Below are 13,140 nucleotides of genomic sequence, written 5' to 3'. Positions count from 1 at the left end.
TTCAGTTCAAGATTCAGATGACACTGGCACCTGAGGTTTTATTGCTCGAACCTGAGCAATAATTCACAAAATAGACCTCAAACAGGGCTGAACAATCTTGTTCTGGATTTAGCTCAGGGTTGCATTCAAAAGAAAAAAACCAATACAAGTTCTCAGAAAGAAAAACAATGTTAAAATTCATTAAAATGCTTAAAGTTAATTTAAATGTGTATTTCCAAAGTGGCGAACTGGACCCAGTGTTTACAGCAGCACTCTCAACAATAGCCAAATTATGGAAAGAGCACAAATGCCCATCGCCTGATGAATGGATAAAGAAGATGTGGTGCATATACAAGGGAATATTTCTTGGCGATTAAAAAGAATGAAATCTTGGCATTTGCAGCAACGTGGATGGACTTGGAGTGTATTATGCTGAGCAAAATAAATCAGTCAGAGGAAGACAAATGTATGCTTTCACTCTTATGTGGAATTTAGAAGCAAAACAGATGAACGCAGGAAAAGGGAAGGAAAAGGAAAATAAGAGAAAAACAGAGAGGGAAGCAAACCATAAGAGACCCTTACATAGAACAAACTGAGGGTTGCTGGAGGGGAGGTGGAGGAGGGATGGGCTAGATGGGTGATGGACATTAAGGAGGGCACTTGTTGGGATGAGCACTGGGTGTTGTATGTAAGTGATGAATGAGCCAATCAATTCTACTCCTGAAACCAATACTATGCTATATGTTAGCTAATTTGAATTTAAATTTGAAACAAAAGTGGCAAACTGGAAACATGACAAAAAAAAAAAAAAGGCTTAAATCTTCCTTACCTATTTCCCTAAATTTGTAGTCACCTTTGCATAGCCACTGCCCTTAACTTCCAGTCCTCTCCTCTCCCGCCCCATCCTCTCCCCTCTTCTCTTCTCACATCTTGCCTGTATTTCTCCCTCACTTGCTCCTTTATGCTCCGAAGAGCAGTGTTTGCTCAGTGTTTGCTGCTTTTGTTTCTCTTGCCCATCCTTCCCCATTTCCAGCTCAGTTGTTTTCCATTGCAAGTGTTGTCCTGTCCATCCTAGTGTTAACCTATCTGGGATTTCTGTAATTCTTTATGTCCTCCTCTTTATCCATTATGCAACTCAGTAGCACACAAGAATAGTCAGCAGCAGGCGGTGAGGGGTGGGGTGGGGGAATGAGGAAGGAGAGAGAATGCACTGCAGTTAAGTGTTATTATTATTATTTTTTTTTCTGTCTCAGAGGTGGTAAAATGGTCTTCCTCCCGGGAAGTCACAAGACTGTTGTGAAGCCCATGTAAGATAAAGGAATTTAGGAACCTAAACCATTTATTTATTCAACAGATACTATTTCCGCATCTGATCTGTTCAGGTCTTGGCCACGTGTCCCACGTGCAGAATGGGGAAGCTACAGTCCCTGTGGAGGAAGAGCTGCAGGCTTGGGGGAGAAGCAGGTGAGTGGAAAGCCCACTGAAGGAGGATGGATATCATCAGTGAGGCTCAGCCAGTTTCAGGAGACTCTCAGGTGCGACACCTGTCCCAGTGGAAGGGATCCAGAAAGGCTTTTCACTGAAGTGATGGCTTTGTTGAGAATGGTGTCCATTGTATCCAGGTAAAAATGATGACTAAAGGCCCTGCGGGGGAGAAGAAGATGGTGTGTGAGAAAATTACCAGAAGACTGATACTGTAACTGCACACGGATCAAGGAATGGATGGAACAACAAGGAAGGGGTCTGGAGGGCAAGAGATGGCTGTGTGTTGGACCAGGGACTTATCCTGCTGGATACAATGCTGAAGTATTGTAGGCAGGCAGGTGACAGGGTCAGCTTGGACTTGTTAAGAAATTTCTCTGACTGCAATGCAGAAGATGGGTTTGAATCAAACAAGAATGGGGAAGACAGCTATGTCGGGAAGGAGTGGTAATGATCCAGCGGAGATGAGGAGGCCCTGAACTAGGGCCATGGTAGTCAGCACAGAAGGGGATACTTAGTCTGTGAAGCTGGCATGACTGGGCGTATGTGATGGGAAAACCGCACAAAACCGGAGGCGGGGCGGAGCGGGGCGGGGGGGGGGGGGGGGCGGAGGCGGGCAGGGCGGAAGTCAAGATAACTCCATTTCCTGGGAGCCTGAAAGTTTATAGAGAGGGTGGACGCTGGATGTTCACACGATGTGTGGGAAGAGGACCACCTTGCTGACACTTGGAGGACAAAATGTGTTCTCATCCCAGTGTCAACAATGAAGTTACTTACATAAAGAACTCGGCTATAAATGTTAAGTCAAATCCAAGGGGCCCTTGGGAAATACAACCATCTCTCTCTTTCCCCTCTCCTCTTCTTTCCTATCCCTTACCCTCCACCTCTCTACCTTCCTTGCTTTCTTTCTTTATCTAATACCCATTACATACCTCTGTCTTTTCCTTCAAAATCAAATTTTGCAAATGAGGAACTTTGGGACCAGGTCTCTCAGCTTTGCCATTTCCAACCTTTAAGAGTTGTGTTAAATAATCCTTTGCACGGTATAAAAAAGTCTGTCAGAGAAGTACTATTATCGCCATTTTCTTCAGAGGAAACTGAGAACTGTAGAAGTGTTAAGAAAATTGCTCAGCGTTACACACCTGATTCAGACAAAGACTCTGGATTGAAACCTAATCATTGTGTGTTTACCATGCCAATTTGCTAACAATGTGTGCCAACAGATTTCTTTACTTATATGTTGTATTTCTTATTTATTTTTGAATACTTGCATGTATTATTAATAGTTATAAAACCTATTTGAACAGAGTGGGTGGAGTACCATTATTTAAAATTAGGGTCATCTCTCTTTCACTCACCATCTCTGCAAATCAAGAAATAATCATCCCTCTCTCTGAAGACAGTAAACCTCATCAAGTCTTCTCATCTTAAGAAAGTCTGATCCTCCTCCAGTTTATCAAACATAAATGATAACCCAAGTAATTTATTGGTGAAAATAACTTTGGAATCTGTTAGTAATTCATGAGTCAAAGAGAAGCAGGTCTAAAATTGGGTCGGGAGAACTGCTGTGAATCACAGGATCCTTAGGTCATTCCCTTACTCCAGCAGGTACCACCTGTAGCTTCTAGGATTTCAACATGACAAGGAATGTTCTGGAATTGCCTCAGCCATCCCAAGAGCATCCCTGTTCCTTCTGGCATCCCTGCAAGATGTCAGCCTCCAATGGCCGTCCAGGTGACTCTAATGCTAAACCTCAGGGTGCTAGGCGAGACCAACTAACCATCCTCTGGTCTGCTCCTCTGGGCTGCAGAGAGAGAGACAGAGAGAGAGAGACAGAGAGAGAGACAGAGAGAGTTAGTTCAGGAACAGGGTGCAACGCATGAAGGTTCCTACCTCCTCAAACCCCCATGTTGATCCCCCGACATTCTCCCTGTACCTTTCCCACCAATGGAGTTGGACATACTGCAGATGATGCACAGCATTCTTCTGGGTAAAGAGCCCTAAGTGAGAAGGCTCCCTTCAGGCAGAGGAGACCCTTCTCAGAGGTAAGAAACAGGGAAGGTATATCCCACTTATGCCTTCTGGTTAACAGTGATGTCAGCTGGAAGAGAGGGGGGGGCAGGAAAGATCTTAGCCTGAGGGACCTTATCCACACAATGCCAGTCTCTCTTAGGTATTGTGATTAGTGCCTTACCTTACCTTATTATGTTTCTACCTTTTAGGGCTCACGTCTCTTTTCTTTTGAAACAAATTCTATCGTGGTAAGAGCACCTAACATGAGGTCACCCACCTAACAGATTCTTAAGTCCACAGTACAATATTGTGATCTACAGGCATGCTGTGGTAAGCAGACTTCTAGAACTGACTCATCTTGCATAACTGAAATTTTATACCCGTTGATAAGCACCTCGCTGTTTTCCTCACCCAGTCCCTGGCAACCATGATTCTATTCTTTACCTCCATGAGTTTGACTGTTTTAGATACCCCACTCAGGGGATTCATGCAGTATTTATCCTTCTGGACCTGGCCTATTTCTCTTGACATAACATCTTCCAGGCTTATCCATGTTGTCTCAGATGGCAGTGTTTCCTTGTTTCCTTCCTTTATAGCTGAATAATAATATTCCATTGTACCTATATACCATATTTCTTTATCCATTCATCTGCTGATAGACATTTAGGTGTGGTGAGTAATGCTGAAATGAATGCGAGAGTGCTGATATTTCTTCCAGATCCTGATTTAAATTCTTTTGGGTGAATGCCAGGCAAGGAACTGCTGGATCATAGGGTAGTTCTATTTTTCAAGTTTTTGAGGAACCTCCGTACTGTTTTTCATAGTTGCTTCACCATTTTGCATTTCCACGAATAGTGTACAAATGTTCCCTTTTCTCTACAACCTCACAGCCTCACCAACATTTGTTACTGTCCTTTTTTTTTTTTCCTTATGGCAGTCATCCTAACAGGCATGAAGTGATATCGCATGTGGCTTTGATTTGCATTTCCCTAATGATAAGTGATGTTGAGCATCTTTACGTGTAGCAGTTGGTCGTCTATGTCTTTGATGAAATGGCTATTCAAATAGTTTCTCCACTTAAAAATTAAGGTTATTGGGGCACCTGGGTGGCTCAGTCGGTTCATTGTTAGACATCGGCTGAGGTCATGATCTCGTGGTTCATGAGCTCCAGCACCACGTTGGGCTCTGTGCTGACAGCTCAGACCCTGGAGCCTGCTTCAGATTCTAGGTCTCACACTCTCTCCCTGCCCCTCCCCTGCTCTCTCTCTCTCTCAAAAATAAATAAACGTTTAAAAATAAATAAAAAATTAAGGTTATCATTTTTTTTTGCTATGGAATTGAAGGTGTTCCTTATATATTTTGGAAATTAAACCCTTATCAGATATATGGACAGCTCCGTTTCTTGAAGACCTATCACATAATGTGCCTCATATTAGGTATTTCCCTGAGTTTTTGCAGCAAACTTTTGAGGCAGATGTAGTTCCTTTTTTATTGAAGTATAACTAACAAACAGTGTTATATTAGTTTCAGGCATACAACGTGGTGACTCAACAATTCTATACATTACTCAGCGCTCATCACAACTCTTAAACCCCCTCACTTATTTCATGCCTGCTCCCACCTACCTCTCCTCTGACTACTACCAGTTTGTTCTCTGTACTTGAGAGTCTGCTTTCTTTTTTGTCTCTGTTTTCTTTGTTTGTTTTGTTTCCTAAATTCCACATATGCATAAAAATCACATGTATTTGTCTTTCTCGGACTTTCACTTAGCATTATACCCTCCAGGTCCATCCATGTTGTTATGAATGACAAGGTTTTGTTGTTTTCCTTCTGTTTTGCTTTTTGTTTTTGTTTTTCATTTTTTGTTTTGTTCTTTTTGTTTTATTTTGTTTTTATCGCCTGAATGATTTTCCATTGTATTTATTTATCGCATCTCTTTTGCCCAGTCATCTAACAGTGGACACTTGGGCTGCTTCCAGATCTTGGCTATTGTAAATAACGCTGCAATAAACATAGAGGTGCATATATCTTCTCAAATTAGTGTTTTTGTTTTCTTTGGGTAAATGACCAGTGATGGATTTACTGGATCTTATGGTCATTCCATTGTTAATTTTTTGAGGAGCCACGATACTGTTTTCCACAGTGGCTATACCAACTTACATTCCCGCCAAAAATACACGAGGGTTCCTTTTTCTCCACATCCTTGCCAACAGTTGTTATTTCTTGTGTTTTTGACTTGAGCTCTTCCGACAGGTGTGAGCTGATATGTCATTATGGTTTTGATCTGCATTTCCGTAAGGATTAGTGAGCTGAGCATCTTTTCATATGTTTGTTGGCCATCTGCATGTCTTCTTTGGAAAATGTAGGATAAATTCCTCTGCTCATTTTTAAATCAGATTATCTGTTTTGTTTTGTTTTGTTTTGATGTTGTCTAGTGTAAGTTCTTCATATATTTTGGGTATTGACCCCTTATCAGATGTATCTTCATATATTTTGGGTATTGACCCCTTATCAGATGTATCTTTTGAAAATATGTTCTCCCATTTAGTAGGTGGCCTTTTTGTTTGGTGATGATTTCCTTCCCTGTGCAAAAGGTTTTTATTTTGGTGTAGACTCAATAGTTTAATTTTTCTCTTGTGTCCCTTGCCTGAGGAGACATTTCTAGAAAGATGTCTCTATGACTGAGGTCAAAGAAATTAGGAGGCCAGTGTAGTTCTTACCTCTACTCTACAGAGATGTTAAATGATCTTTAGGGAGGTTAGGAAATATTTCAGGTCACATGGTAGTGGTGCCTACAGACGTCTGCATAGCCAACCAAGGCACTCATGTTTTCCCCACGAGGCCTAGTGAGTAATATTAGCCGAGGTGTTACTGTGGTTCAACAAATGAATACTAAGAGGTTATCCATGGGTTTTGTGTTGGCCATGCTTTATTTATCTAGGTAACAACACCCATGAATTGAATGGTAGGGTAAATAGCTTATGGAGCTTCCTTTCTTGAATGTACTATGTCTAGAAGTCCCTCTAAATGCCAGTTCAGAACAGAGAGCCTAATAGAGAGTAGGCAAGTTAACTTTTGCAGAAGGAAGCAACACATGCTGTTTGGGGAGCATGAAGGAAAAAGCTGCGAAATGGGGGCAGCTCAGGCACTGAGTCAGTTTTGAAGAAGTGAGAGAATATGAGTTTGGGTGTCTAGTGGACCACAAGTACCCCTCCCCCCACCCCACTGATGAGGACCACAGAGAGCACATCACATCAGTGTGTAAATCTGCAAGTGTGGAGACTTTGGGAGGGGCCGAGCCAGTGGTCTAGAAAACAGGGGTTGTGCTGTCCTGTTCAAGGCCATTAATGGAGCCATGTAACAACATGCCCAGCCTAGGGCTATCAGCACCTAGGAACCAAGACAAGACTGTGGTCTCTTCAAGCCAATTAGTTGTCGAGAAGAGCCTGGAGACCAGTAGGACATGGTCAAAAGGGTTAGTTGTAAAGGAAAACTGTGAGCGAGGGTTAAGGTCCTGGACAAGGAAGGGTCAGCTCACCCTACTGTCTACTCTACTATCAAAGGGAACAAAGCTGGATGCTGGACAGGTGAAACTGAATGGGGCAGTAAGTTTTACAGTTAAGGTGCTCGGGGAGCCAGGGAGTAGGGCAGGCACCACCTCTAACTATGGAAGTGCATCACGGCTGTCAAAGAATATCTCATGTTCCCTAGTTGCCACATGACACTGGCATGGGGAGGGTGAGACAAGGTCCAAAGTGAATCACTGAGCCTTCCCCAATGAGGGTGAGGAAGATCCTGGACAAGGAAGTTTGGTGATATCCACATTAGTGTGGCAAGTCATTTCTGAGGTTGCATGCAGATGATAATTTGGTTGGGAAATAAGTGCGTCATCCCAGTCCTGGACTGTCACCTGCCTGGGCCCGCCTGGCCCTTATAAAAGGACTCTCCACCACACTGGTGTTATCTTCTGGAGACACTGAGGCATACATCTCCTTTGAAGCCTCTGGTGAGTACAGGCCTTAGAGATCTTTTTTTGGCATTTGAATAGTGTGAGGATTTAATCTGGGAGAACAAGTGACTGTTTATTTTAGCCAATTAAAGTCCGTGCATGGGGAAGAGACAATAAGGAGGTCTGGGGGGTATTTGGAAGGTGACCGTGAAGGTCATGACAGAAATGGAGTCAGAGGTACAATCCTAAACTGACTGACAACAAGAGAGACGAGGTGTTGTCCTGTGGCCTATACCACGCACGTTCCAAGTGCATCCCTCTCAGGGCTCTCGGTCCCTTTGAGTGCTGGGTGGGAGTCTGGGCAGTCCTCCTCGAAGCCCAGGGCTCAGAACCCCAGTCACATCAGTGAGACCAGCAACCAGGGCTCAGAAAGCTATCGGTAGAGGTCTGTTTGGGGATTGGCTAGAAGTTTCGTATCTGGGTTCTTTGTCTCCACATGATGTTTGTATTCACACAGCACACAGGCAATCGTGTCTGTACAAAGTGATAGACAGAAACATTAACCAGAAAAGACCAAAGAGCTAGGGTAAGAGGTGCTCAAAGGGAAGGGTGAAGGAGCCACACAGAATCATACAGACAGTGTTAGGGAACAGAGGGTCCTTGCAGGCTGCAGGGTCCATGGCTCATTGTTCTGCCAACAGGACTGCCTGTGTTAGGAATGCTGTTGTCTGTTTGCATCTCAGGCTCCTTGCTGTCCAGGAACGATGTCCTATCAACAGCAGCAGTGCAAGCAGCCCTGCCAGCCACCTCCTGTGTGCCCTGAGCCTTGCCCACCCCCAAAGTGTCCAGATCCATGTCCCCCTCCTCCATGCCCACCTGTGAAGTGCCCACCTCCACCCTGCCAGCAGAAGTGCCCTCCTGTGCAACCGTGCCCCCCCTGCCAACAGAAGTGCCCACCCAAGAGCAAGTAACAGCAGCAGGATGCATTATGACCATGAAACAACAAGACACAGGGTCTCCTGTGGATGTCTCAAGACTCCATCCCCTTCCCTTCAGCCACGAGCACAGAATGCATGTTCTCTGACTTGCCACCTGGATTGACAGCAGACAGAGAAAAGGATGGGTTCCCGAAGCTGATACCACATTGTGGGAAGATGAGCAGTGGGGTCGTGGCCTAATTGCACTTTGCCATCTGTCTGTCTGTGATCTGGGTGGTGATCCCTCCCCTGTGAGCCTTTTGGTATCTCTATTTGTTTGCTTCTCCAATAAAGCACACGTGTCATGGTCGAGACCGCATTACTTTTGTTTGTGCTTTGTGTTTGTAATCTCTTCTGTCCACTGCACCACATGAATGTTCCTTTCCATTCCTATTGAAATATTTATTAGAGTCAAGCTTTCCCATCACTGAGTTCAGTTTTGCCCAAAATGTGTCTTGCGGAATGGGTACATCAAATGATTCTCTTTTACTGATTTTAAACTCACTTCTAGCTCTTTCTGATTTGTATGACCCTGAAAACAATTACTTAAACTGTCTCAGCTTCAGTTTCCTCATCTGTAAAAAGCAGGAAAGATTGTTTTCTGCTCAGTGCCCTCACAGAAATTAATTTGTTCACAAGTGTTTCCTGAGTATCTGCCATGTGCCAGGCAAGCAGTCTTCCATGTGCTACAGAGATGATCATAGTGGCCCCCAAATCCTTGAGGGCATTACACACACACGTGCGCGTGCACACACACACACACACACACACGACCAAGAACAGTCATTTGTGGGTAAATTTTAGAGAAAATTGTTTAGAAAGCCTCTTCCTAAGTGACTTTTGGGAAAGACCTGAGTGAGTAGAAGAGTTAGCCATGAATGTATCAGGGGTACATCCTTCCAACGAGAAGACATGGCCAGTTCCAAGGTACAGCACAGTGACAACAGGGACACGGGGAGAACAGTGATCTAGGGGACACCTGTCTCCTTATGAGGTGAGAGAGGTAAGGTCTCAAGGATGTAGTAAAGATTTTGTGATTTGCTCAAAGGTTGACCACCATATAATGCTGGTGGTCAAAGTCCTAAAATTTACATCTATGTAATTCTCAACTATCATATTTGTACTTTTTACCCGTCAGTGTAGAAATGTCTCTAGAAATCCCAGGTAAGTTTTCCAGTTTTTGAAACTTCGTGTACATGAATTATACTGCATGCCATCATTGTTGGCACCATTTTGGATTTCCGCAAATAGTGTATGAATGCTCCCTTTTCAGACAACGACATACCAAAACACAAAATGAGTGAACTAAAACTACATAATGTTGATTGAAAGAGGGGAAACAACAACGATGGCATGCAGTATAATTCATGTACACGAAGTTTCAAAAACTGGAAAACTTACCTGGGATTTCTAGAGACATTTCTACACTGACGGGTAAAAAGTACAAATATGATAGTTGAGAATTACATAGATGTAAATTTTAGGACTTTGACCACCAGCATTATATGGTGGTCAACCTTTGAGCAAATCACAAAATCTTTACTACATCCTTGAGACCTTACCTCTCTCACCTCATAAGGAGACAGGTGTCCCCTAGATCACTGTTCTCCCCGTGTCCCTGTTGTCACTGTGCTGTACCTTGGAACTGGCCATGTCTTCTCGTTGGAAGGATGTACCCCTGATACATTCATGGCTAACTCTTCTACTCACTCAGGTCTTTCCCAAAAGTCACTTAGGAAGAGGCTTTCTAAACAATTTTCTCTAAAATTTACCCACAAATGACTGTTCTTGGTCGTGTGTGTGTGTGTGTGTGTGTGCACGCGCACGTGTGTGTGTAATGCCCTCAAGGATTTGGGGGCCACTATGATCATCTCTGTAGCACATGGAAGACTGCTTGCCTGGCACATGGCAGATACTCAGGAAACACTTGTGAACAAATTAATTTCTGTGAGGGCACTGAGCAGAAAACAATCTTTCCTGCTTTTTACAGATGAGGAAACTGAAGCTGAGACAGTTTAAGTAATTGTTTTCAGGGTCATACAAATCAGAAAGAGCTAGAAGTGAGTTTAAAATCAGTAAAAGAGAATCATTTGATGTACCCATTCCGCAAGACACATTTTGGGCAAAACTGAACTCAGTGATGGGAAAGCTTGACTCTAATAAATATTTCAATAGGAATGGAAAGGAACATTCATGTGGTGCAGTGGACAGAAGAGATTACAAACACAAAGCACAAACAAAAGTAATGCGGTCTCGACCATGACACGTGTGCTTTATTGGAGAAGCAAACAAATAGAGATACCAAAAGGCTCACAGGGGAGGGATCACCACCCAGATCACAGACAGACAGATGGCAAAGTGCAATTAGGCCACGACCCCACTGCTCATCTTCCCACAATGTGGTATCAGCTTCGGGAACCCATCCTTTTCTCTGTCTGCTGTCAATCCAGGTGGCAAGTCAGAGAACATGCATTCTGTGCTCGTGGCTGAAGGGAAGGGGATGGAGTCTTGAGACATCCACAGGAGACCCTGTGTCTTGTTGTTTCATGGTCATAATGCATCCTGCTGCTGTTACTTGCTCTTGGGTGGGCACTTCTGTTGGCAGGGGGGGCACGGTTGCACAGGAGGGCACTTCTGCTGGCAGGGTGGAGGTGGGCACTTCACAGGTGGGCATGGAGGAGGGGGACATGGATCTGGACACTTTGGGGGTGGGCAAGGCTCAGGGCACACAGGAGGTGGCTGGCAGGGCTGCTTGCACTGCTGCTGTTGATAGGACATCGTTCCTGGACAGCAAGGAGCCTGAGATGCAAACAGACAACAGCATTCCTAACACAGGCAGTCCTGTTGGCAGAACAATGAGCCATGGACCCTGCAGCCTGCAAGGACCCTCTGTTCCCTAACACTGTCTGTATGATTCTGTGTGGCTCCTTCACCCTTCCCTTTGAGCACCTCTTACCCTAGCTCTTTGGTCTTTTCTGGTTAATGTTTCTGTCTATCACTTTGTACAGACACGATTGCCTGTGTGCTGTGTGAATACAAACATCATGTGGAGACAAAGAACCCAGATACGAAACTTCTAGCCAATCCCCAAACAGACCTCTACCGATAGCTTTCTGAGCCCTGGTTGCTGGTCTCACTGATGTGACTGGGGTTCTGAGCCCTGGGCTTCGAGGAGGACTGCCCAGACTCCCACCCAGCACTCAAAGGGACCGAGAGCCCTGAGAGGGATGCACTTGGAACGTGCGTGGTATAGGCCACAGGACAACACCTCGTCTCTCTTGTTGTCAGTCAGTTTAGGATTGTACCTCTGACTCCATTTCTGTCATGACCTTCACGGTCACCTTCCAAATACCCCCCAGACCTCCTTATTGTCTCTTCCCCATGCACGGACTTTAATTGGCTAAAATAAACAGTCACTTGTTCTCCCAGATTAAATCCTCACACTATTCAAATGCCAAAAAAAGATCTCTAAGGCCTGTACTCACCAGAGGCTTCAAAGGAGATGTATGCCTCAGTGTCTCCAGAAGATAACACCAGTGTGGTGGAGAGTCCTTTTATAAGGGCCAGGCGGGCCCAGGCAGGTGACAGTCCAGGACTGGGATGACGCACTTATTTCCCAACCAAATTATCATCTGCATGCAACCTCAGAAATGACTTGCCACACTAATGTGGATATCACCAAACTTCCTTGTCCAGGATCTTCCTCACCCTCATTGGGGAAGGCTCAGTGATTCACTTTGGACCTTGTCTCACCCTCCCCATGCCAGTGTCATGTGGCAACTAGGGAACATGAGATATTCTTTGACAGCCGTGATGCACTTCCATAGTTAGAGGTGGTGCCTGCCCTACTCCCTGGCTCCCCGAGCACCTTAACTGTAAAACTTACTGCCCCATTCAGTTTCACCTGTCCAGCATCCAGCTTTGTTCCCTTTGATAGTAGAGTAGACAGTAGGGTGAGCTGACCCTTCCTTGTCCAGGACCTTAACCCTCGCTCACAGTTTTCCTTTACAACTAACCCTTTTGACCATGTCCTACTGGTCTCCAGGCTCTTCTCGACAACTAATTGGCTTGAAGAGACCACAGTCTTGTCTTGGTTCCTAGGTGCTGATAGCCCTAGGCTGGGCATGTTGTTACATGGCTCCATTAATGGCCTTGAACAGGACAGCACAACCCCTGTTTTCTAGACCACTGGCTCGGCCCCTCCCAAAGTCTCCACACTTGCAGATTTACACACTGATGTGATGTGCTCTCTGTGGTCCTCATCAGTGGGGTGGGGGGAGGGGTACTTGTGGTCCACTAGACACCCAAACTCATATTCTCTCACTTCTTCAAAACTGACTCAGTGCCTGAGCTGCCCCCATTTCGCAGCTTTTTCCTTCATGCTCCCCAAACAGCATGTGTTGCTTCCTTCTGCAAAAGTTAACTTGCCTACTCTCTATTAGGCTCTCTGTTCTGAACTGGCATTTAGAGGGACTTCTAGACATAGTACATTCAAGAAAGGAAGCTCCATAAGCTATTTACCCTACCATTCAATTCATGGGTGTTGTTACCTAGATAAATAAAGCATGGCCAACACAAAACCCATGGATAACCTCTTAGTATTCATTTGTTGAACCACAGTAACACCTCGGCTAATATTACTCACTAGGCCTCGTGGGGAAAACATGAGTGCCTTGGTTGGCTATGCAGACGTCTGTAGGCACCACTACCATGTGACCTGAAATATTTCCTAACCTCCCT

General features: G+C 44.7%; 2 protein-coding genes across 2 annotated transcripts; one reads left to right on the top strand and one right to left on the bottom strand.

Annotated features, from left to right (window-relative positions):
• Window positions 1-7,359: 7,359 nt before the first annotated feature.
• Window positions 7,360-8,719, top strand: LOC105260168 (small proline-rich protein 2G-like). Its single transcript, XM_045034860.1, has 2 exons — window positions 7,360-7,480; window positions 8,167-8,719. Exon 2 carries the CDS (start codon window positions 8,188-8,190, stop codon window positions 8,392-8,394), a length of 207 nt encoding a protein of 68 aa, XP_044890795.1. The 5' UTR covers window positions 7,360-7,480; window positions 8,167-8,187; the 3' UTR covers window positions 8,395-8,719.
• A 1,927-nt stretch (window positions 8,720-10,646) lies between these two features.
• LOC123379378 (small proline-rich protein 2G-like) lies at window positions 10,647-12,006 on the bottom strand. The gene is made up of 2 exons (XM_045034859.1): window positions 11,886-12,006; window positions 10,647-11,199 (listed from the first exon to the last, which is right to left on the bottom strand). The coding sequence occupies exon 2, from the start codon at window positions 11,176-11,178 to the stop codon at window positions 10,972-10,974; it is 207 nt and encodes a 68-aa protein (XP_044890794.1). The 5' UTR covers window positions 11,179-11,199; window positions 11,886-12,006; the 3' UTR covers window positions 10,647-10,971.
• Window positions 12,007-13,140: the final 1,134 nt, after the last annotated feature.

Source organism: Felis catus, chromosome C1 (assembly GCF_018350175.1).
Source record: "Felis catus isolate Fca126 chromosome C1, F.catus_Fca126_mat1.0, whole genome shotgun sequence".
Lineage (NCBI taxonomy): Eukaryota > Metazoa > Chordata > Mammalia > Carnivora > Felidae > Felis > Felis catus.
The sequence above is the reverse complement of the archived record's forward strand: the minus strand, read 5'-3'. Positions and strand labels throughout refer to the sequence as shown.

Excerpts from the sequence above, each read along its gene's own strand:
- LOC123379378 (XM_045034859.1), bottom strand. The coding sequence starts at position 11,178 with ATGTCCTATCAACAGCAGCAGTGCAAGCAGCCCTGCCAGCCACCTCCT.
- LOC105260168 (XM_045034860.1), top strand. The coding sequence starts at position 8,188 with ATGTCCTATCAACAGCAGCAGTGCAAGCAGCCCTGCCAGCCACCTCCT.